General features: G+C 40.0%; 2 protein-coding genes across 2 annotated transcripts in view; one reads left to right on the top strand and one right to left on the bottom strand.

Annotated features, from left to right (window-relative positions):
- Window positions 1–514, top strand: part of VIL1 (villin 1) — a 31,744-nt gene extending 31,230 nt beyond the window's left edge. Inside the window, exon 19 of the mRNA XM_056861097.1 lies at window positions 401–514. Within this exon, the coding sequence (XP_056717075.1) occupies window positions 401–514 (114 nt within the window). The remainder of the gene's footprint in view (window positions 1–400) is intronic.
- Window positions 515–4,092: 3,578 nt separating this feature from the next.
- Window positions 4,093–24,119, bottom strand: part of USP37 (ubiquitin specific peptidase 37) — a 44,326-nt gene continuing 24,299 nt past the window's right edge. Inside the window, exons 12-23 of the mRNA XM_056861145.1 lie at window positions 23,161–23,278; window positions 21,722–21,801; window positions 21,022–21,186; window positions 20,464–20,529; window positions 17,080–17,224; window positions 15,486–15,741; window positions 14,444–14,610; window positions 10,822–10,882; window positions 7,990–8,105; window positions 6,138–6,207; window positions 4,640–4,778; window positions 4,093–4,331 (exon numbers count right to left, since the gene is read on the bottom strand). Of these exons, the coding sequence (XP_056717123.1) occupies window positions 4,244–4,331; window positions 4,640–4,778; window positions 6,138–6,207; window positions 7,990–8,105; window positions 10,822–10,882; window positions 14,444–14,610; window positions 15,486–15,741; window positions 17,080–17,224; window positions 20,464–20,529; window positions 21,022–21,186; window positions 21,722–21,801; window positions 23,161–23,278 (1,471 nt within the window). The 3' untranslated portion in view covers window positions 4,093–4,243. The remainder of the gene's footprint in view (window positions 4,332–4,639; window positions 4,779–6,137; window positions 6,208–7,989; window positions 8,106–10,821; window positions 10,883–14,443; window positions 14,611–15,485; window positions 15,742–17,079; window positions 17,225–20,463; window positions 20,530–21,021; window positions 21,187–21,721; window positions 21,802–23,160; window positions 23,279–24,119) is intronic.

Genomic DNA, 24,119 nt, shown 5'->3' with positions numbered 1-24,119 from the left:
CAGTTGGGGGGGGGGGAACGCAGTGAACCACTTTCAAAGGCAATCTAGCTCAAGTTTATAGAAGCCACAACTACTGTACGCTTTATCTGTCCCTTTGTATAACCCCCGACTGTCCCCAATATAGATTTTATGCTGCCACTGCAGCCATGATAAACCAATCAAGGCAAATATTTTTAAAATCCATTTTTACATGTTCAGTATAATTTATATGGATTCTAAAAGTAGAGTTTAGAGAACGCTGAGAAATTGCTCATTGGGATTCCCACTTCACTCCATCTTGCCCACAGATCAGCCTCTAATCTTAACGATACCATTCTTGCTCTCAACAAATCTGGACGATGAGGAATCTTTACTGCAACATATCATTCTAGCTCCTCCTTGCTTTTCTCTCCTTCTATAGGATTACTTGTCAGAGGAAGATTTTGTTACTATCTTTGGAGTATCTCGACAGGACTTTGCTACACTACCCCAGTGGAAACAACAGGCTCTCAAGAAAGAAAAAGGACTCTTCTGAACATTAAGCCCCTGCTGCCTTATCTGCAGGTGGACGCCAAGTTTTCTGAAAATTAAAACGTATTAAAGCTTGGTAACAGGAATATCACAGAATGAATGGCCAAGTCTCTTCTGTCACTTGAGAGATTTTCAGGGACAAAATGCAAGAGCATCTAAATTACACCTGAAAATTACATGGCCAGGGGCTGAATCAGAAACAGAATTTTGTTCCCCAAGTCAGCTTTTGAAACATGCACATTAATACATTGCAAAAAATGAAAATGTGTAGGCAGTCTAATTCCAGGTTTGTGCTTGTTTAAGAAAAAAATCATGCCCTACAAGGCAAAGAATGTTTCTAAGAACCAGGAAAAACAAAACAAAGCAGTGCTGGCTATTGTAGAAAACAAGCAATACAAAAACTGTGCTATGATAACACTTGTATCCTTCTAGAAAGAGAAATCAGAACATCAGTGTTAATAAACAGTGTTTAATTTCTCTGAAATCTATCTACACATCATTTAAAGAAAAAAGGCAGAATTGTAAATAATACATAAGAAACCATCTGCTATAACACAGAAAAAGTGTTGCTCCACATTTTGTGTCCAGACACACAAAGTGACTGACATAAATACAACGGCACCCTCTTCCAACAGACGTGCACAAAAGCGCATCCCTTTCAACTCAGTCACACCCCTCCCCCATTTTTTACAGGAATAACTGTTCTTTTCCAGAAAATGCTCATCTCTCCAAATCTCATCCAAGGGCTCCTGTCATCAGACAGTCTCCGTGAATTTGGAGTGCAGTTTTAGCTCATTCAATGCTAGATGACTATTTTATCTTTGACTTGGTTGCAATGCAAACAGCTTTCTGTTAACCAATCTAGGATCTTAAAAGATTCTGCAACACATAAAACAATTACTACAGTGTTGTTCCTAAGCTTTATGCCTCTATCATACAGGATGCTGAGGTTCTAGTTGGAGAAGGAAAATTTAATGCACCGACAACTTTGAGTGGACCAATGATGCCCAGGGCTATATAACTATATGTCTAGAAGTGCCATAAGGGTTTATAGGCTCATGGCTCTTTATACGAAGTAGTCTTCATTAAAGAAGCAGGGTGCTTGGTGATTTCTAAGGTTTACTTTAGCAAACTACCCTGAGCCACCTTCATGTATGTACAGAATTTGGTGAATAACTGTGATGGAGAATTTAGTTACTTAGTGCAAACATATATATATGACCATTTCTCTTATCATGAATTAAATACAGCACAGAAAGACCAATTTAAAAAGTCAAACTTAAAATATGCTGGCTCGAACTAGATCTGCTGTTGGGGAGACTGATATTTAGTTGTTACATTCTTTTGAAACTAATCATAGTATCCTGGAGCAGATGTATAAGGATGTTTCACAGCGCACTGCTCTAAAAGAAAACCCTATTTTCTTCAATAAGCAACAATATCCTAAATATCATCAGCTACCAGGGTTCCCTGAGGCATTCAACATTTCTGTAAAATTTCTCAAAAGGATCTATAGTAAGAGATGTTAAAACCACATGCCTTAATGTTTGGTTTTAAATGCAGCCGAACAGCTATACAAAATCTGCTTTACACTCTTGCAGTTTTAGCATGTTAAACCATTGTATGAGATTAGTGTGGTAAAGAGATGCCTTCCTCCGGTGAGCCATTTATCACTGATTTTGAATTCAGACCATGGAATACAGAACACTGTTTAAATGAAAACCCTCATATCTGAAAAAAAGCACTAGTTCCTTCTTTGTCATCACATATCACCTTAGTGAAAAAATCTGATTGAGAACAGTGACTTTAATGCATCGCTCAATGCTGCTTGTTGTAAAGGCTTGTCGGACGCAATTTCTTGCTAGGTAAGAGTCATGCTTCCATCAGAAGTAACATTAGCTGTTCTTCTACACAACTCTGGAGATAGCAAAGCAGCTGAGATGCCCACCTGAAAGGCAGGGCCTCCAGTGCAATCCTATGCAGAGTCTCTCCAGTCTAAGCCCACTGAAATGAATGGGTTTAGATTGGAGTAATTCTCTTTACGATTGCACTGTAAGTTTACCAAGGCTTTCACTCCAGGATGCTTTGCCTTTAAACACACTAACTATTTTGTCCCCACCACTGATCAATTATGGTGCTGGTACTTTAATATAACTGCTTCATTACAGCATTTATTTATAGAGAAAAGCAGCTCTACACCAGAATCATGAGTCTCATTTTGAGATTCTCTTTTTCACTGAAAGAAAATCCCTTTGCTAAAAATAAAATAAAAATAACTGTCAACAGAAAAAAGGTATAACGGCAGAACACATTAGTACAATATGCTGCTGGGAGGGAGACTGTGGAGCCTTTGCCTTGTTTGACAGACTGATTAGACACAAGGTATCTTTACAAACCAGGGGCCACGTTGGCTTGCTTAGCAGAGCCTGTTATTCTGTTGTCTATTAACTTCCACAGGTCTGTGCCTTCAAGTTTCAGACTTTATTTCATAGAAAGTCTTTAATGGTAATAAAATATATATATATATCCCCCAAACAAGTGGAAACAAACTTCAAATTCTCAATACCAGTTAACAACCTTTTCAAAGGAAAACCCTGAGTTAGGAGCAAACCAAGAAGCACTTAAATTATTAGCAATTTCATTGCCAAAAAATAAAATGCAAGGTAACACTCATGTCCAGAACTAAAATGAGAAACTGGCATAAATTATTTCTGAATAAGTTTTTCTTCTTTCATTTTGTCCAAACCAGCTAAAAATGACCAACACATTATTCAAATGCATTTTGGATAACAAAACCTTAATATTTCTTCTCTGAAATGTCTTGTATATCCAAGACCTTGGTCATCAGATTGCTAAAGAACGAAATGCCTTATGAATATATAACAGTTTGAGAATGTTTGGTGTGTTTTTTCTCTCTCCAAGTGATTTAACTGTATTCATCACACAAATAAAATAAAGCCAGGTATATTTTAATATTTCTCCTAACAGCCTTGTCCAACACAGCACTTACCCACCACTTCCAGAACCCATGCAATTATTTAGGGCTCAAGGCTGCACACAGGGAACGTGTAAACTCTTGTTCATACGCCATTTACTAATTAGCACCGGCTGTAACACAGCCTGAAAAGGACCTTTAAAGGCTAGAGCCTGCACTTGCCGTTGTTAGCTGCCTCTACCCAACTGAGCACCAATTGTTTGCTTTCTGGATCTTTGTGATGCTGCATTTATGAATCCCTGGGTGTCAAAAGGTCATCTGTTTTGGCAGTGCCTGGTCACCCCGTGTAAGAAGGTAGATGTATACAGGAAGTCAATCATCTCAGCTTTCCAATTAATGCATGCCAGGTTGCAGGCTACTGTTATTTTTGCTCTTTTGTGGTAAAGGGGGAGAAAGCCACACTATGTAGGAGAGTCTCTGTTCACCGGTGATAGAAGAATATATGAATTTGCAGACTCTTCTCACACTATCCCTTGATGGTTTCTTGAAGAAGCTGCTTAGTCTGATTAACTGCACTGCTGGCAAAGTTACTTAGAAATAAAAAGAGAAATGAAAGAAGTTCCCCAATAGAAAGTGGACAACAGCAGCTTAAACTGCACAGATGAAGTTCAAAGACAGGTGCGGAACAGTCCATTCCTCCTATTCCGAGGTGTTTGTCTCAGTTGTACCCTGTGTTTTTGGGGTTTGTGGCTCCTGCAAGTTCAGAATCCCTTGTGCTCAGGATAGAGGGAACATTCTTCACAGGGGTTGCCGAACTGGCTTTCCCAACTCCATGCAGGGCAGTTGAATACTCTTTTCTGTTTCTAGCAATTCGTCAAATATCTCCCTGGGAACATGAAAGTGGTTCATATCAGTAAACAGAAGCATGCCTATATGGTGTAGCAAAGTGTATGGGGTGCAAAAGACAGGCTCACCACAAATCCAAGGAATTTCCAAAATTACCACCTTGCAGTCTTATATCTTTACTAATAAGGACTGCAAAACTGAGGCTCTGAGAACTCCTGTGTGGTTTATGAGCTAACTGGTAGGAAAACAGAAGTACATCTCATAAAACTATTGAGATTTTAAAAGGGGAGGAAACATTATGCAAGAGAACATTGTGTTGTATGGGGAGAATACATAAAGGATACTTACTTGTGCATATAGAAGAAGATATAACCACTCCGGTCCCTGTCACTCTGCACAGAGGCCTCTTGAGTTCTGGATACTTCCAGGTCATTGTATGTGAACCATGCCTGTTTGCGGATGTCATATACATCACTAATATAGTGACCTTAAAAAAAGATGGGACAGGAACAACAAAATTTGATTTCCAGGCTACATTAAGGACCAAAAGGCCCTTTCCCAAGCAACTTGTATAAAAGTCACCCAATACGCAGCATCTTGCACAAGGCACCAAGACCAATCTCTTGGTATTATCCACACAGTCAATTTACATAATTTAAATTAATCCCCCCTTTAAAAGTAGAATACTACAGGCCTTTCAAGGGCTTTTCAAGTGTTGGGACTATTATACTATCAATCAATCATTCCTTCCTTTATTGGCATAAAAAGGCACAATACAAAAGGATACGAAAGGAATGGAGATATTAAAAGGTGCCCTTTAAAAATAGTTAATAGACAGTTACATCGAATAAACATTGTTTGTTGATACTACCATCTAATTAACTGTTTGGCGGGCTTTTAAAACCAACTTTAAAAACAGTGCCACTGTCTCCAATATTTGAGGTGAATGGTTGTTCAATAAATAGGTGACATTAAAAGAGTCTGGGACATTCTGTCTATCAGTCAGCAGGGGGCTTAATAGTCCATTGTGATATTCTGTGTAGAAACAATAAAATAAGACATAAGCAACTGTTTCAATACAATTACTGTCACAGGGGCAAAGCCTGGCAGACAGAGGTATTTTCCGAAATTTGCCTTCAAGTAGCGCAGATGGCAAAACATTAAATCTAGCCAGAGAAATGACTCTACGCTGAGAGGGATCACACAGGTGAGATAAGTATGGAGAGGGTTGGTAAGCACCAAAAGGCATCCCTATATTTAATGGGGAACACGTCTTATTAGCAGCACTATTTAGATCCTGAAATCCTTTATCTAAAAGTCTGCATTTTATCCTTTGGAAAGCTTCAGCCTCAGTAAGCATGAGCAAGGAGCTGAAATCAAGGCCAAAAGATTTAATTTTGCTCTCAATATATTGAAACCACTTTGAAGCATGTGACTCCATGAGCATGTAATAAATAAGGGAGGAGGAGTAACCAGAATTTTACAGACATGAGCCACGCTCTGGTTTCAAGTAACATTTGGCCAGTTTCCAAGCACAATGCTGCATATGGTCACAACAGGGCATACCCATTATTTTTCTGAGGAATTTGGCTTGGGCGCATTCCAATGAGTGTTCCGGTGTGCTAATCCAGATGGGAACACCCTAGAGCGGCTGCACAATGACTTTGGCGTTAAAAGGGACTATTATACAATAAAAGCAGGCACACTCACAAGTAATGCATTTGTTGTGGGAAAATTAAACTTTTCAAGCTCTCTCTTCCTCCCCAGGGGTTTGGGGTTGCCTGAAAAGCCCGCCCCCCAAGACATATCTTTGATACGCAGAGCAGAGTTGTGATCCTTGTCTTACCTGAGGAGGATGAATCTCCAATATGGCTGACAACACTAATAAGACGATATGAATTAGGAAGCTCTCCTGTCTGTGGAAAAAGAAATCCAACGATTAGCTTTGCTACAAGTAGTTTTCTTCTACTTCATGAAGAAGAAGGAATACAGTTTGTATGACATAACAGCAACTATGCCACACACTGGAGTCAACCCTCTTGAATCTGCCTACTTAGCTCAGATCAGATTACCAGACTTTGCAGCAGAAATATGATTGGTTATAGTTTTCCAGAAAGTGAAATAATATAATCACAGTCTCTCCACTGGAGAATAAATTATTCCCCTATGTGCCTGTGGATGACAGAGCAATAAAATGTTGCAAAGTTTTCCCTTCAAATTTACAGTAGTGAGTTTTTCAGCAAACCATTTATCCCCATGACTACTTTACCAAAGGTTGGATCCAGTAGAGTCATCAGCATAAGGAGCATGGCTAACCCCCCTCCCCCAGTTCTTTCTGAACCTTTGTAAATTTGGGTCGAGGGGACCTGTGTGAAACAGCCACAAGAGTCTGAAGGGGAAGCTGCCCTTCATTGCTCTTCTGCAAGCGCAGCCCTGCTGACAAATGCAGGCGGAGGAGGGGCAATTTCATTCCTCAAGGATCCTGCAACCCAAGGAATTCCGTTTTCTTGAAGTTGGAAGGGACAGGGGAGGGGAGAGAGCAAGGGGCCAAAAATTCTCATCTGCCAATACTTTCCATAATGGATTGCTGAATCCAACCACATGAAAACAAGTACAAATAAAATAGCAGGAACACATTATCTTTGTCTACTGTATTGTTAAGATATGTCTAATTCAAGTAGTGAATTAATATGTCATTTTTCCATTTTACTAGAGACCTGGCTAAGGAAAACAATGTACTCAAAGCCTCCCTCCCCCCTTTTTTTGGAATCAGCTCCATTTGTTAAAATCCTTAGAACTGGAAACTTTTTCTGTGCCAGTCCAACAATCCATAAGGTTCAGGATGGAAACTCCATAGACTTATATCATGTGCTTAACTGAAGTCACAAACTACACGAACAGGAAGATGGTCCTGAAGGGTACATGGCACACCAAAAGGGCAAAGTGAAGCACAAAGAAATCCTAAACCACTCTAAATGTTACAGTGGCCAAGCGAATAGCACAGCACTAGAGAATTTTAAGGGGGGATAAAGTTGCGTCACGGGTCCAAGATATGAGTTACCAAAAACTGCTTTTTCTGAATTCTAAACAAAAATGGGCTTCTTAGCACTGAAAGAGGCAGTGATTGCTGTATCTGAAATTACGCAAAGGGTTTTTTAAGAGACCACTTTTCCTGACAATGAAGCAATCCAGAAACAGCACTGACACCCACTGGGGTGGCCCTGTAAATATATACTGTAGCAAAGGAGCAAAGCAGATGTACAGGCTCACTGCTCTCGCACTCCACTACAGCAGTCAGACTTTTTGAGATCTGAGTGATTATTTTTTTAATTCCTTTCAGTACAGACAGCAGTTGCTCCAAACAAAAAAGAGTACACAACAGATATTCAGCATAAAGCTACCCTAATCTACCCCGGCAAACACACGACTAGGCGGGAATTCTGAGTCTCCACGGCTCAATGTAGACCACTGTCTCTCCGTGATCCTTCGTAGCAATTAAGAGAGCTTTATAGACATTGTTAGAGACAACTAAATATATTATATAATGCAACCTATACTACGAAAACAGGAGACATTTAACACATGGTTTTGTTCCCCTGGAGTAACAAGGGTTCTGCCTCACAGAAGCAGCAGCAGCAAGCCCCCCCCCCCCGCGCCCCCCCCCAAGTGCAGGTGCTCCAGATATCCCAGATCATCACCTCAGCATTTCTTTTCAGTTCTTCAGCCTCCACCTCTGAGTACTCCATATCTAAGACCTCCTCATTCCCCGAGTCCTCATCAGAGCCAATGCTTTCCAGAAGAGAGCTGTTAAACTCTAAATAGCATGAAAACAATATTGCATAAAACACTTAACCTCATGTATGAAACAAAGATTACAATACTTCACAGCAGAGTAGACCAACAAGTTGACCACAAAGAAGTCCAAATGATTCAGGCCCTCTTTTGCCAAGGAAAGAAAAAGGATTTTAAGGAACAGATTCTACTACCTGCACAAAATACGAAGGCATATGAAGCATCTGTACTTTCCATGTTACAATTATATTTTTTTTAAAGCAAGCAACCTCATTTATGAAAGACAACTTCACTGAGCAGCTAAAGGTTCATCTCTCACATGTTAGTGGTTCATGAGACCAAGTCTGTAACTCACAGTACTGTTGGATAGCAATTAGCTGATCAAGATCTCTGACTATTTTTGATTTATTTTCCCGATGGATAAAGCTTATGCGAAATGAGATTAAAACTGGGTTCCTATCCCAGGTTAAGTAGGTTTTCATCACCTTGTGTGTTCGGGAACAGCAAGCCTACCACAGCTTGATCCCCTCTCCAGGGTCTGGTAACAATCCCCTGGAACGACCTTCCGTACTTTCACTATACCCGCTGCTCAGCTGCTGCAAGGAGCGAGGAATTTTGCCGGGATGCATTCTCTTGCCAGCTTGGATCTCCTTCATACACGCAAGGATATCTATGTGGCTTTATAGTTTTGGGACTTTGTTTCTAGTATATAATGTTGTTGTATATTCTTTAATGAATTTAAATGTTTTTGAACGCCATTAGTGCTTGTTTTGTTGCTCTAGCCTCCAGGTGGAATTGGAGATCTCCCAGAATTACAACTAAACTTCAGACAACAGAGATCTGTCCCCCTGGATAAAATGACTGCTTTGGAAGGTGGATTCTATGGCATTATATTTGGCTGAGGCCTCTCCCTTCCCCAAATCTTGCCCTCCTCAAATTTCACTACAAAATCTCCAAGAATTTCCCAACCTGGGGCTAGCAACCCTAGTCAATCCTGGCCCCAATGAGGCCTCCCTCAAAGGCCAAAATAAGCCCTGAAAAGGGCCCTGCCCCCCTCCTGTTGCCTTTTTACGCACAGAAACCCAGCCTGGAATACTGTGGTTGCCTAGCAACGGCCACTGAGGTAGCTGGATGCTTTTATCATTTGGGTGTTTTTTTACACCCCCAATTTCTTCTTCTTTTTCGATTTTTCTGCAAACCTGGGACCATTTTGCGTTTAGCCCATTCACAGCTCTAGTCACGGGATTTAAATATCCAAAGATTTGACTGACTTCGCTGTTAGAATATAAGACAAGTGGGAACCTGTAATGAAATACCAGGGGTAGCTATCACATTCCCTCTGCTTTTGCTTCCTCCCCTCTCCTTCACCCCTTTTCTCACTTGTTGTCTTTTCTCACATGTCTCTCTCTGTCTCTGGTTCTCCCTCCCCCAATGTTCGTCTTCCTCTTGTTATGTGTTCCCCCCTAACCCATGCTGTCACTCTTCTGGGTCCTCAATGCCTCCTGAAACACACCCATGCTCACTCTCTAGTCTCCCAATGCCCCCCCATCTCTGTCTCTCTCTCTCACACACACAAACTCCGTCATTAATTTCTCTTTCTTTCTCTGTCCCTCCAGTCTCAAACACAAACATGCACACACTATCCTTAATTTCTCTTTTTCCATCCCTCCCCCCTGCACACACAGAAACTGCCATCAATTTCTCTTTCTCAATGCCTCCAGCCTCTCTCTCTCTCACAGACACACACACTCATTAATTTTTCTCACGTTCTTCCTATCTCACACACAATCACTCCTTAACTTCTTGCTTTCTCCCCCCACCCCAGTCACCAGCTCACTGGCTCCTGCTGTTCCTGCTTCTGCATCTGGGGGGGGGGGGAGCAGCAGTGCCCACTCCTTCTTCCCGACCCTCTGGAAATGCAGCTGTGCCTCAGCCCCCTCCTCTTCCTCCCTTGCTCTTTCTGGCCACAGTACAGAAGTCCCCTCCACCCTCCCTCCACTTCAGCGGCACACTAAGGCTTGCTCCCTTCCTCCCTCTCTTGGCACCTTGCCCAGACTGCTCTAGGCGGGCGCGTTAAGGCCCCCACCAGGCCCAGCACAGCATCCAGGCTGCCCCACTGCTGCCAGCCTGAGGTAAGCAAGTTCTCTGCACTTGCTCTAAGAACGCTTTAATTTGGGGGGATTTAACACCCCCCCCCAAATTAAAAAAATGTTAGACTTTTCTGCTAGGGCTCCCCCAAGTCTAAAGAAACATCTGTTTGGGGTTGAGTGTGCCCCCCTAACTGCAGATTTAAGTATTGGCAAATAGGGGAAACACGTGGGAATTAGATATATAGATGAAAGGAAGAAACCTTCCTTATGCTGCGCCCACTGCTAATCTCAAAAGTTCCATCTCTTGAACTGCCAGTGGTTTCACATATGCAGCCATACAAATTATCAGCAGTAATTTTTTGTTGTTTGTAGAGAATTGTCTACAAGCAGCTGATACCTGAAGACTCAGTGCGGAGTGATGGCATACATGAAGTCGCCAACTGTTCAGAGATGAACGTACTAGACTAGCAGTTGGGATATAGAAAGCTCGCTTTCAGAACTGGATCATTTATTCATCCTTTGCAAAAGCTTTAATGGAGTTGTCACCAACTCTTTGCATTAAATGAGATTTATTACCTCCTTTAAAGTGCTCTGAGTGTTCAAGCACAATATTTTTTAAAAATGGAAATTTGCTTTTGTGTTTCTTACCTTGTAGACTTAATTCAGTGGCTCGCTTAAGGTCATCATCTTCTTTTTGTTCCCGCGCCTCCTGCTAGGGGAAAGAAGCAAGCCTAGTTTACTGAGACATTTCCTGTTCCTGGAGCAGGCTTCTCCCCTCCTGCCGCTAAGAGCTCTACTGCTTCAGTTTCCGTAGCGAAACACGTTCCCCTAAGCAGGGCGGGGCCCGTGGACCAGTGAGAGCCCACAGGTTCTGAAAGGCGAGTTTTAAACAAAAGGCTGCTCAAAAGCCTGGCACTGCATCAGAGCCAGTCCCTCTTGTGCCACAATATGTTCCCTGCAGCTTTTCTTTTGAAAAGCACTAAATGAATGTGAACACTGCTTGCAAAGCAAAGCACGACTGTCTCAAACAAGCTCTCCTACAATGTTGCAAATGTATGTTATTCCATCCCTAAAGCCAACTGAGCACACAAAGCCACAGCCGGAAGTGGGAAACCCACCCCTCACTGTGTAAAAAAGTAAAACACTGGTGCTTGCAACTTAACAAAAAATCAGACCATGGCTAGGTTTCACACACACACATACCCTTTCACACGCACACCCCACCATCATACACAAGTCCTCAAAGGGTTACTTAGTTAGCTTCATTAGCAGCTTGTACCTATTTATGAAAGCATTTAAATCACAAATGGACACCTGAGAAAAAGCTGAAGAATGAGATGATGTTACTTCGTAGCTATTTAATGCACACATGGGAAAAGGCAGCAAGGAAAATATAATCAAGAACACCTTAAAAGTTTTCTTCTCACTATGTGCATGCTTAGCTAAAAGGAATGACTTTTCTTTGAAGAAAAAGAATTGGTTCTTATAGGCTGATTTTCTCTACCTTTTAAGGAGAATCAAACCAGCTTACAATCTCCTTCCCTTCCTTGCCACACAACAGACACCCTGTGAGGTAGGTGGGGCTGAGAGAGCTCTAAGAGAGCTGTGTCTAGCCCAAGGTCACCCAGCCGGCTTCATGAGTATGAGTGGGGAAACCAACCCGGTTCACCAGATGAGAGTCCGCCGCTCATGTGGAGGAGGAATCAAACCTGGTTCTCCAGATTAAGAGTCCACCGCTCCTAACCACTATACCACATCTTGTGGAAATTAAACTGAGTTAGTTTTCGATGATTCCTATAGCCAGCTTTCACTACAGCAACCACACCAAGGAGATTTGGGTGGCAGTGGTGGGGAATCATATCATCTCCACTACAAGCAAAAGCAGTAATACTATACTTGTAAAAAAAATATGATTAAATTGAGAGACAGTTCTTTAAAAGAGACAAGTCTGTATCACTATCACATGTTTTACTGATCAACCACTGTATTCCAAAGGTTGGTCCAGTTCAAAATGTGCAATAGTTTTGCGACTTCAGAGATTAAATTCTGGATTACTTGTGTCAATCTCAGAAAATTACAATTCCATTCCATTACTAAACAACTAAAGTCATCCAAAGCTCCAAATTCAAGTATTCACATTTTCACAAGAGAAGTTAAAAGGTCTAATTCAGTGGTGTCAAACGTAATGGCCCGGGGGCCAGATCCAGCCCATGTGAGCTCTTATCCAACCCACGAGCTAGCCGAGGCAGCCACCCTGCTGTCCCAATCTGGGCGGTTATTGTTTTAAGCATGTTTCTAATTGAAATAATAAATAATATCATTAATTGGCTTTGCCTGTGTCTTCTATAAAGTTTCTATCCCGGTACCTGGCAGTACATTTTATGGTACACATGGCCTGGCCTGACCAAGTGAATATGTCATATTCGGCCCTCATAACAAATGAGTTTGACAGCCCTGGTCTAATTTATCAGGCATTTCCTCCAGAGTACAGAAGGCATGTTACTAAGGTCCTGGCTTAAAGCGGAAAACCACACAACTCTCTAACAGCAGCTGTGACGAACAAGGGGTTCATCTTCAGCAGAAGCTGAGAGAGAGCGAGAAAGCATTCTGAGCTTGGTAACTAGACTGAGAAGAAGCTGTGAATGAGTCTAAGCTTTAACCTGTGTGACAGGAAGCTGTGAACAACTCTGTGAACTTCAGGGTTTGGTATAGCCAAAGCTAGTGGAACATACAACCTGTTAAGGGACAGGACTGAGATTGGGTGGGAAAGGGGCCCTTTCTCAGGTCACAAAGAGGAATGAGTCTCTGGGACAGAGCTATTCTGGTTGCAGGGTAGTGTGGAGGGTTACTGCCACTGGTGTGGGGTACTTCGGTGAGAAGTGGAAGAGGGATTTTGGTAAATTCCCATACTTCTGATGTTCTCTGGGAATACAGATCGAAAGTCTCTTCATTTCTGATAGCTAGGCTGGGGACAGAGCCTGTGAAACTGTATGAGTCCTGAGGAACAGAACTAAGCTTGTAACTTAAGTTAAGAAAATTAACTTGAGAAACATCTACACTAAAGACATCTTGTGTAACATCTAAGCTAAATCGAAACTAAGCTCTTTCTCTGAAGTGAATCTTTTGTGCTTTCCCTCCAATTCAACCTAGCCTCAAAATTCATCTTGAGAATACTGTTTAATGAATTTCCCTGTTTACTTTGTTAACTTTAAGAAACCTCTAGTGTCCTATTTCTCACTGAGATAAAATCTGATGGGGACTGGAGAAAAATAATCTCCACATAATAGGAAGGAGTGGGGTCATCAGAGCAGCCTTCTGCTCTTGAGGTTGTTTTCCAATATCCAGTTTATCAGAAAGACACTTACACATAAGGAACTTGAAACAGGAGATTCATGACTGAGCAACAAAGCAGGATGGAAATTCCATGAAATGGAAATCGGATGAAGGTCTCAACATAGAAGAATGGAAGAACAAATTGGCAAAATATGCTGCCATGGCAAAACTAATTAATTAGTAAACAAAAGACCTAGAGAAGAATTGTTTCTAAATTGGAAGCTTTATTATGCTTATGTGAAAACAACATAAGTTATGAGTTCAAAATGGATAATATTAACAATGTGTTTTTAAAGGTATTTTTGTTTTAGCATAACAAATATATAAATAGAGAATAAATATATCACATTTTAGAATGTTAGAGGTTAAATTGGGATAAAAGACATATTCCTACCCAGTGTATATACTTTTTCTTCTATACAATTGAACAAATGTAATATTTTGATGCATTATTGTAATCCCTTATTCCCCCCCTATCCCTTTTCTTTTATGTTCATTCCTTTATTCTTTTGAAAATCAATTTTTTTTAAAAAAAGAGCAGGATAGAAATTTTAGAGGTAGCCATGTTAGTTTGTTTGAGCAAAAATAAAGACTAATAAACTGGTGAAAGCAGTGATTTTATATGAGAAAAAAATGGAGGCATGGAAGGAATCCAAAGTTTCCATTCTACAGCTGGGACACAGTTTTGCTGAACACACTACTTGAAAACTTGTCAAATTCAGCCATGTGTTTATCTCTCTATAAAGCTTACATTAAAACACCCAAGAATTTCTATGCTCATGGTTAGCAAATAGAAGTTGTGGTCTTAAAAAGACCCCTTTCCAAACAGTTCTTCCAAACACACACATTGAATGTCAAGTGACTTCCTAGCACCGGGGGCGGGGGGGAAATGCCTGATTGGTTTGCAGTGCTTGGGAGGGAGACTTTGGGTTCTTACTTGTTCTTGCAGGCTCTGAGCCAAAGCTTGCTGTAGCTCCTGTTCCTCTCTCTCTCGCTCCATGTCATACTGCTGCAGCCAATCGACCTCCCCCTGAGTACCTTCCGGGGTTTTATTTTCCTTGTTCTCATCAAAATCTTTAGTTACCTCAGTGAAGTTGGAAAATCCTATGGAAACAGAAACACTACAGTGATGCTCCGGTCCTGCTGGAGTAGGGGACAGGAACTTCTCTTGAAGGCTACCAGTTAACTCAAATTTTAATGCACAGTGATATCTACTGGCCTGGGAGCATCGAAATATGGATGCTACCCAAGAGAAAAGTCTCAGCAGTTGTGAACCCTTCCTCATCTGATCAAAGGTACTCACTAAAATGATGCGAAAAACATCCACATTCGGCAAGGAGTGTGCATCAAGAGGAAAACCAAGATGGGGCATTTACCCTTAACTTCTGCCTTTCCTCACTTGCTTTGGTACTTTTGTCAGATGCAAAAAAGGTGTATTTTGTTTGATTCTACAACTTATCTTTCTTGTCTGCTTTCCTTTCACTTATCAGCTGACTTATGAATTAACTTCTATAACAAGCTATTGTGGGGAAATAGGATTGAATCCCACCTAGACTTTCCACATGTACAAGGAGAAGGGGCAATATTTCCAATTCCCCCTGCTGTGGCAGCTCAAAGTGTGCCGTTCTTGGCCTCCCACTCAAGAATAGCTCCCCCTTCTTGAACCTGCAGAAATTCTAAGGGAATCCACACCATATTTTACAGTCAAAATGGGTGAACAAAATGGCTCTTGTGTATTTAGAAATGAGACATTTTCCCATGAAAACCCTGGAAAAAGCTTAATTCTTTTAAAGTTCACATCACTAATTTTGTGCAAACGTAACTAAAAAAATCATTTGAAAGACGGTGTTTTAAACAGGGGTGTTTTAATTCATCTAAGAAGTTTTCCATCCGTCTTCTTCCTTTCCCCTGGAATACTGCCATTTTAATTTCAACTTTCTGTAAAAGTTGCTCAAAGACCTAAACCTCCCTACTCTCACCTGAGTCTGTAGCTGTTTTGGGCTTCTCCACATCCATGGGTTCCAGATTCTCTGGCAACTCCTGCATTTCATCATCTCCAAAGCCAGTATCCGGACTATTTGTTGGTTTGTCTTCATCATGGCTCAGTGACAGTGATGCTTCCCTCTTACTAATTTCCAGGACTGCAGCAAAAAGCTCATCCTCATTCATCCCATCAAATCCAGCATTCACCAGCTCTGAAGTTTTATCGTTCTCTGTTTTACTTTTCTTTGAACCATGCAAATGAATAACAGAACTTAGTGGTATACAGAATGATGCACATTCCACTCTTCAGTTATTCTTGTGGAAATAAACATGAGTAAACAACTCTGAACACAACCTCCCAAGCAACATTAGTCAAGGGTCCAGGACTGTCTCTGACTGCTAGATAAAAATGTGGCATGTTTTGAAAATTTAAGAGAAGCGTTTTTGAGAATTTAAAATCATTTGTCACCATCTCTTTTGCTGTTGCAATACACAAGGCACGTCCGAATTGTGGCTTGGATGCCATGAGCAGCCATGGGCTGCTGAAGTGCTGTGAACCTGCCCGGCCATTTTCCTTTCACAGAAATCTGCCTGACACACAGCACTGGGCTTAGCCTCGCTAAGGCAGTGCCAATTTGTGCCGTTTAAGGGACTGGTGGGACTCAACAACTGATGGCCAAGGTGTGGATTTTCTTTTTAGGATGTTCTAGTATCTAGTTTTCATCAGACTTCTGTGCTTTCTACTCTGACCAGGCTACATTTATGGCTTCTCATATCCAGTTCTGTTTGTGCTCAGACTACTTCCCCTCTTCCTACTCCTTCCAATTATCTGTACTGCAGAGCCAGGCATCACTTTAGTGTAACAAATTGCTTTAAGGTGCTCCCCTCTCAAGGGCCTTCATCAGATGTTTCTTTTCATTAGACCCTACCTAAATGTCAGCAACAAGGCGACAACTTACATTCAGGCCCCCCTCCCCATCTTTATTTTGAAATTCTGTACTTCTGCTTCAGTTAGGCAGCTTAAAAATTTGTACACACACACATTTCAATATGCTGATGCTTAGGGGGGGCTTAACGGCAATTATTTGACCTGACCAAGCAACTTGGATGTTTTTTATGATTTGTTAGGGCACATTTAGCTTCAACATTTCACTTTCTGCAAATGTACGAAATGCACAGTTCCAAAGTTCTGAAGCAAGACTATGCAACCCCAGTAAACGGATTAACAAATTTATATTCCTAATAGCAAAGCTAGAGATTGACTACGTAGAGGCAATGGTCTAGGAAAATTTTCAGAAGTCATTCACTCATGCACTCCAGGAACTGGAATACTGGTTTGTAGGAGAGAGAAAAACACCCTCACTTTGTTTTTTCATCGAGTTCAGCTATCACAACAAACTGTGATTTGTTCCAAATGGAAGATTTCATTCTGTATGATTTTGGGGAAGAGGAGACTCTGTGTGCAAGCCCAAAAAACTCAGAAGGCTCACCCTTGAAACAAACAAAGGTTCACTTGTCTAAATGTAGCCAATGAGTTATCCTATCAGCCTGGTGCGGACAATAAAAAATAACTAGCAAATCTTTCCTTACTTTCTCTGGTTCCTCTCGTTGATGTTCTCTGTTTGGGAAATCATACTGTTTTGGGCTGTTTGCAACAGGGCGTTTCAATGGTTCATCTTCACTGTCTGAGTCCACAGCATTTAGAATGGGGCCTTTAAACTTGAATGAGTACTTCCTGAAAAGTAAGCGTAACATCTTAATTCCTCAGCCCTGAAGAACCCTGTCAAAGTGATGAACTTCAAAGCTACATCAATTCATGTAACAACTAGAAGAGGCAAGATTATTTTGTAATTAGCCTAGGTCAACTGCAGTCCACTACATCTCAGCCCTTTAGAAAGGTATTAAGAGAAGTTATTTTCCTGTACATCTGAATCCATGTTTAGAGTGCTTTTAACAAAACAAACATTGTTACTGCTAGACGCAACTCACAGGGAACTTTTTCAATATGTGACTACTGCCACCAGAATTTTATTTGCAACTTATTGGAAAACCACCTTGATTCCAGACAAGGCCGAATGGACAAATTATTTGATTTTGCTTTGATGTCAAAATTAACACAACTGATTAAAAAGAATTCAATAGATGATTTTAAGTTAAAATGGCAGCCATTACATGAGCAAGTATTTCTGTGTCAGAAGCTCTTTTGTTTTTCAGCTTCCAAAGAGAAAGAATGTCAAATTAGTATTTAGCACTTGAAGCCTGTAGTTTTAGTATAATTGATATAGAATAGTGCATGCATTATATTGAAACAGTCATTATTTGATCATTAATTAAGTGTTTCAAACCGTTTTGTTTTTCATTAAGAAGATTGTCAAATCAATAATTGGTATCAGAAACTAGCAATCTAAGTTTAATGCGGATGATTTATATAATAATATGAATTATATTGAAGCTTGGGCACAAGTATACTTTTTCTTCTGATCCCCCCCTCCTTTTCTTCTTTCTGTACCCCTTTATGTAAAAAAAAATATTGGTATTTCTAGGACTCTGTCAAGTCTAGGAATCTCCACAACAGCAATTGCATGGAAATTCATAGTAAACACACATTTACGTTAACATTTCTTTCAATTTTGCAAATGTTTGCCATTGTATAAAACACTATTGCTTCATGTTTGCAAAGTAAAACCCTAAAAAAAAAACCTGTTGGTGGTTTTTGTTGTAATCTGGGAATGTGTGAACATTAGAGGTTTGATTCCGGAGTTTCCCTGTCAGCAGCTCCTCCATACATTTTACACTGAATCCCCTAAACTTTCTTTTTAAAAGCTTCTTACATTTGAAGTGTAATTGGAGAGATCTAGAGTGGAAGGTAAAAGCCCTGACCTGGATGGCCCAGGCTAGCCTGATCTCGTCAGATCTCAGAAGCTAAGCAGGGTCAGCCCTGGTTAGTATTTGGATGGGAGACCACCAAGAAATACCAGGGTTGCTGTGCAGAGGAAGGCACTGGCAAACCACCTCTGTTAGTCTCTTGCCATGAAAACCCCAAAAAGGGGTCGCCATAAGTCGGCTGCGACTTGACGGCACTTTACACACACACAGAGTGGAAGGTGCTAAAAGCTGAGGATCAGTTTGCAAAGTGGGCAGATAGAGTACATCAAGTGGCCAGAGACTGTGATTTCTTCACAAAGATCCACCTGGAGCTTCTGTTCATATCCTCTACTTTGGGGGAAGTAACATGCTCAAGAAACAATCTCTCAGGAGATTTTTATTTCCTTTCTTCAGGTGGCTTTTAAAAATTGAAATGAATTAACAACTACTGGCAAAAGGTCATCAGTTTTACAACACAAGAGACATACAAATTAATAATTTACAATAGCTGTAATCTCTCTCATTCATAAAGTATTCAGCTTTATATTTGTAGCACTTGGAATAGTTTGATAGGATAGAACCAGTACTGTCAAATGGAAAATGCATATATTCAGCTGCTAGTTATGTTTTAGGTAACTGGGCTGCCCCCACACAATGAGACCAAATTAAAATATTAGCCATCTCAGTCAAGTTGTAAGGGATCTGTGAAAACAGATTTTCAACGAGAGTAGGGCTGAACTGTGTACTTCGTGTGATGGCTAATTTTTGCCAGGATAAGCAGCTGGTTAGTAATAAAAGATTTTAGTTTTTCAGAAAGCAGGTATACACAGAAAACAAAGTCAGTCTTGGATAATTAAAGGGCATCCGATTGAGCAAGTGTGCCACTGCCGGTCTGAGTAGACAATACTGACTTTGATGGACCCAGGAGGGTCTGGTTCAGTACAAGGCAGCTTCTTCATGTGTTCCCATTTTGTTACCTTGGATTTCATTTTACAGCTTCCAATACCTGGTCTACTCATCTTAACCATGTTTTCGAAGGAATGAAAGCTAATTTAGCTGCTATCACAAGGTTCTTTTTCCAATGTGAGAGTCAATCTATTCTGATGGTTTTGGAGGTTTATCGAGCAAAAATCCTGTCCTTCTTACTATACAGTGCCCCTATTTGAATATCAGCAGCTCTAGCTAGACTGGAGACTGCGCAGGTTTCATTCTTGTATGCTGCGACCTCCTAAATGTATTTTAAATTCTAATTTACGGCTGGAAATTGGGGGCAGTCAAATTTGTCTTATGGCTTGGGTAACCACAGTAAAATTTAAACTTCTTTTTGTTAAATTGTGAGTCCCTACCAGAGCCCTTAAGATGGACTCAGTTTGACTCCCATAGATCACCTTTGGATAAGTTAACGGAGGATCAGCTGTTGAGTTTATTACTGAGCAGGTTTCCTTGCTGTTCACATGATTTTCATCTGTTACATATCTTGGCTGGTAATGATAGGCATGTTACTTTGTCTACAGTAAAGTTTATATTTTGTGCCCTCAGAATTACCGGTAGATAGGCATATGTTAAAAATCTCCCTGGGGTTAAGTGTTAGTGAGGCTGCTGTTTATTAGCCAAGGTGCTTTGGGGCAACGCAGGTGTTCTGAATTTGGAAGAGAAACAGATTTTTCCATAGATGTTATCAATTTGATTTTTAAAAAAGGGGAAAAAAGAATGTTTAGGTTAAGATAGAATTCTAAATCAGTATTTGATCTTAAATTAAAGTGCATCTCATCTTTGAATGATAAACTAATAACTTTTCATGCATTAGAAAAGTTACATAAATTATGGCATCTTTGCTCTTCAATGTAATCAAGGGAAAGAGACTGGATACTGGAACGGAATGTAGAACAAAAAGAAGGCAGCATTTTTCAGCTGTAACAGGAATCCCCAAACAGGATGAGTTTCACTTTAATTGTGAAGATTAAAAAGGATATCTTTAATATAAGAATAAAAATTAGGGGGAAAATAGAGCAAACAAAAAAAAGAAGCTGGAATCAGAACTAAAGTTGTAGATTCATTCAGCCATACCTTTTTTGAGATACCTTAAAAATTGTACAAATCACGACTCACCGACAGGGTGTGGAAGTGCTTACAGAACAGGAATTCACCATTTGGGATACTTTCAATGGCCGAGAACTGATTTAAAAATTGGAAAAAGCAGGTGATTATTGACTGAGCCCTGCTAAAAAACAAACATAACAACAACAAAAACCTTCAATCAGACAAACAATGCTATGCTACAATATTTGTGGGAAGCATTTAATTTTTTAATGTTTTGCCATGCCAGTAGGCAGTTACAGCTACTTCTTCCCAACTCTTTTTCCCAAACCCCATTCCCTTATTCCATGTCAGGTTTAGAAGCTAAAGGACAAAAATACCTGCAGATTAAATTCTAACAAAATGCAACAGAAATAATCATGACATTTTCATAAAAGAGAATCATCCAGCAAAAGGCATTTTGTGGATGTTCACAGGTTTGAAGGTAAAAAGGATACAGTTCAGCTTTCAGAAAGTTTTACAGAATTATTTTGACAACTGCTGTTTTAAGTAAATAATATAATCTTTAATGATGTTTAGATTTATATTATTACTAATAATATCAGTACTGGAATAAACTAAGGAGCTTACATTGCAGAGTGTGCGCTCCACCCAAGAATGAGTGGGGGCCTTGTGCTTTCTGTAGAGTGAGACTGTAGGGTTAAAAATCTTGGTATGATCACTTGCTGTCCAACTTTGTGATTGAGAGAGAGAGCTACATTGAAGCTGTATCGTTTCAAATGAAGAATCAAGACCCTTCAAGACAGAAGAACATGTGGAAATTCAGGAAATATATTCCCACATTCAATTAAGGCTGCAATTCTGTCACACATACCTACAAGCCTCTATCATCACACATACACAAGACTGCATTCTACGGTGCTCTTTATTCCCAGAGAAGAGTACTACCTTCACTCCTCTCATCACACAACACAAGTGACACTCTTCCTTAGTAGTTACAAAGTAGCCCGTAGGTTAGAAGGGCTACACATTTCTAATGAGCAAATATATAAATTTCATACCTAGCATCAAACTGTGTCTTTGTGTGTTAGCTAAGAATTCTATTGCTGCAAGTCCTTTCTGACAAACAGGAAGGATTTAAGCAATCTCAAGGACATTTGCTGAGCTTTTACTCTCCAGTGTTAATGTTACCTTGCTCTAAACTTAATACTGTATCAAGTGAAAGGCAAGTATTCCCATATAACATGCAAACAGCTAGTTTCTGCTGTAAATCCTCATCTCAATTACCCTTCTAGTTTCATTCAGTTTCGTTTTAAGATCATATACTTACCTGGGAAACCGACTGAATTTGTGTGTAACGAGAGCTGATTTCCCATTGCACTTCTCACAGGAGTATTCTATCTCTTCTGCCTAGAAGACACAACACAAGCAATGAGCATAATACAAAGACTGCAGTCCGCAAAAGTCTCTTTTAATATTAGGTATCCATCCATCTCAGCAGGGCAATAAGCCACTCTCAGACTGTAGAATGTAATATCAACTTCAAAGTTTGACAGCTAAAAAGGAATAGAAGCCAGCTCACAGGCTGAAGATAGGATAGCAGAGAAAAATGAATCAGTAAATGAGATATATTCTTTATATCCAATTATTTACTTTCTTCCATAAGCAGACTTTTGCCCAGTGCTGTACCTTCTTTTCATCTCATCCTTTTGGGAATAACTACTGAGATACATGCCTTAGCCTGATAATAAAGAAGTGCTGTAAAACTTTCAGACAAACACTCATAAGTCTTATGACTGACATTTTATGCCATTAGTACGAATTTTGACATTGGGTGCTAAAGTCACTTGATAGTGACCCAGAACCATGGTTCTTGAATTTAGGGTTGAGACCCCCAAATTTGGGTCATGATCTTAAGAACTGCTTGCGAGTCCACGGACAGGAAAAAAAAAACAGGATGCTCTGGGAGGCTTAATGGCAAATTTGGGTTTGCCACTGCATAATGCGTATAACGGCCCATGAAGTACAGCCGGTTAATCAGTAATGCTATTTATTTAAAGATACAAACACAAAAAATAAAACTATGAACTTGTTCACTGATAACTGATGGGGAAATTCCTGAATTTTGGGGAGGAGGAAAGAAGGCCGCGGTGACTATGCCAGTGGTTCCCAAAAGCACAGTAACTGGCTCCACTTCAAAAAAAAAAATTGAGAACCACTGACCTAAAAGAACATGATTATTACTTATGTTTTGTTTTTCATGCTGAAAATAGATTACAAATCACATTTCTTAAAAGTGCCACCACATATTTTGAGTGTGGGTAAACTCCTCTTAGAACATAAGAAAGGCCCTGCTGGATCAGACCAAGGCCCATCAAGTCCAGCAGTCTGTTCACACAGTGTCCAACCAGGTGCCTCTAGGAAGCCCACAAACAAGACGACTGCAGCAGCACCATCCTGCCTGTGTTCCACTGCACCCAAAATACTAGGCATGCTCCTCTGATACTAGCGCAAGAATCAAACATCACCTGATTACAACTTAAACAAGCCTTCACCATGAACTGACTACCTAGAAAGTGACAGGAAATTTTGTTAATGTTAACTCTGAAATGTAAGCGACTCCCGAAAAAGCTATCTGCCCAACTTTGTGATTAACTGAAGAAAGGAGTTTGAAACTGGAAGTGTCTATAAACTTTTCAGTGTCAGAAAAAAAGTAGAATGTGTGTTAATAAAAAATGCTAAAAGGGAAGATTTATGTATATTACATACCCTGAAAAAAAGATCCAATGAATCCTGGATTGAACGAGATGGAAGAAGCTTTTTCCTTCGTGGTATGTCAATGGAAAGGTCATTAAACTGTTCCCGTTTGGTGACGGTTTCACCGCACCTGCATTGAAAGGAGAAGTTGTTATTTATTTTAACCTGCCAACAACATAAGTCAGTCTGATTCACTGGGACAGTCAAAACTATCCATATGAGCTCAAAACATTAGTTTAGTAAGGCCAAGTAATTTGTAAAATAAATAAAATATGAAAGAGGACAAAAGAGTTAACAGAAAAAGGAGGATGTGGACCGTTGTGGTACTGAGAGAGAGAGAAAGCAAAGCATCACTGAGTATAAAAATTGAAGGAGGTGTACAGAGAAGAAAACATGCTGTGGTAAGTGGGGGGAAGGGGGGTAGCAGACAATAGGTGAAAAAGAAAATAACAAAAATAATAATAATAAGTACTTTAACAAAGATGTTCAGCACATGCATAAAGCCACCTTCTACAAATATCAACCTGATCAGCATAAACTGGGGTCAAGTTTTGTCCTAACCAACTTACCAACATTTTAAAAAACTTTCACTGGTCAAACAAAAAATAATTTGCAAATCATATACCCAGTCTCCCAATGCAGTAAGCAGTGACTGTAAGATTACACACTGGTGGTGAAGTTGATTTTTCATTTACAACACATGAAAGATTACTCACAGTCAGATAAATTCATCAGAAAATGGTAACAGGTTTGCTTATTGTTAATGAAACTTCTGATATTGTTAGATCTACTTCAAAGCTGACTGCTTTTTGGGTAGATAATACATTCAGTTAACTGAAATTGTTAACTGCTTTTCAAAATAAGCCTGCTTTTAAATTTAGATTTATCCTTAGTGTTGTATTTTATATTATTTACTCATCAATACTTTAATGCTCTTATTTAATTACATGCATAATTTTCTTTGCAGGAGA

This window comes from Euleptes europaea, chromosome 15 (genome assembly GCF_029931775.1).
Source record: "Euleptes europaea isolate rEulEur1 chromosome 15, rEulEur1.hap1, whole genome shotgun sequence".
Lineage (NCBI taxonomy): Eukaryota > Metazoa > Chordata > Lepidosauria > Squamata > Sphaerodactylidae > Euleptes > Euleptes europaea.
Note: the sequence above shows the minus strand (reverse complement) of the source record. Positions and strands in the feature narration are given on the sequence as shown.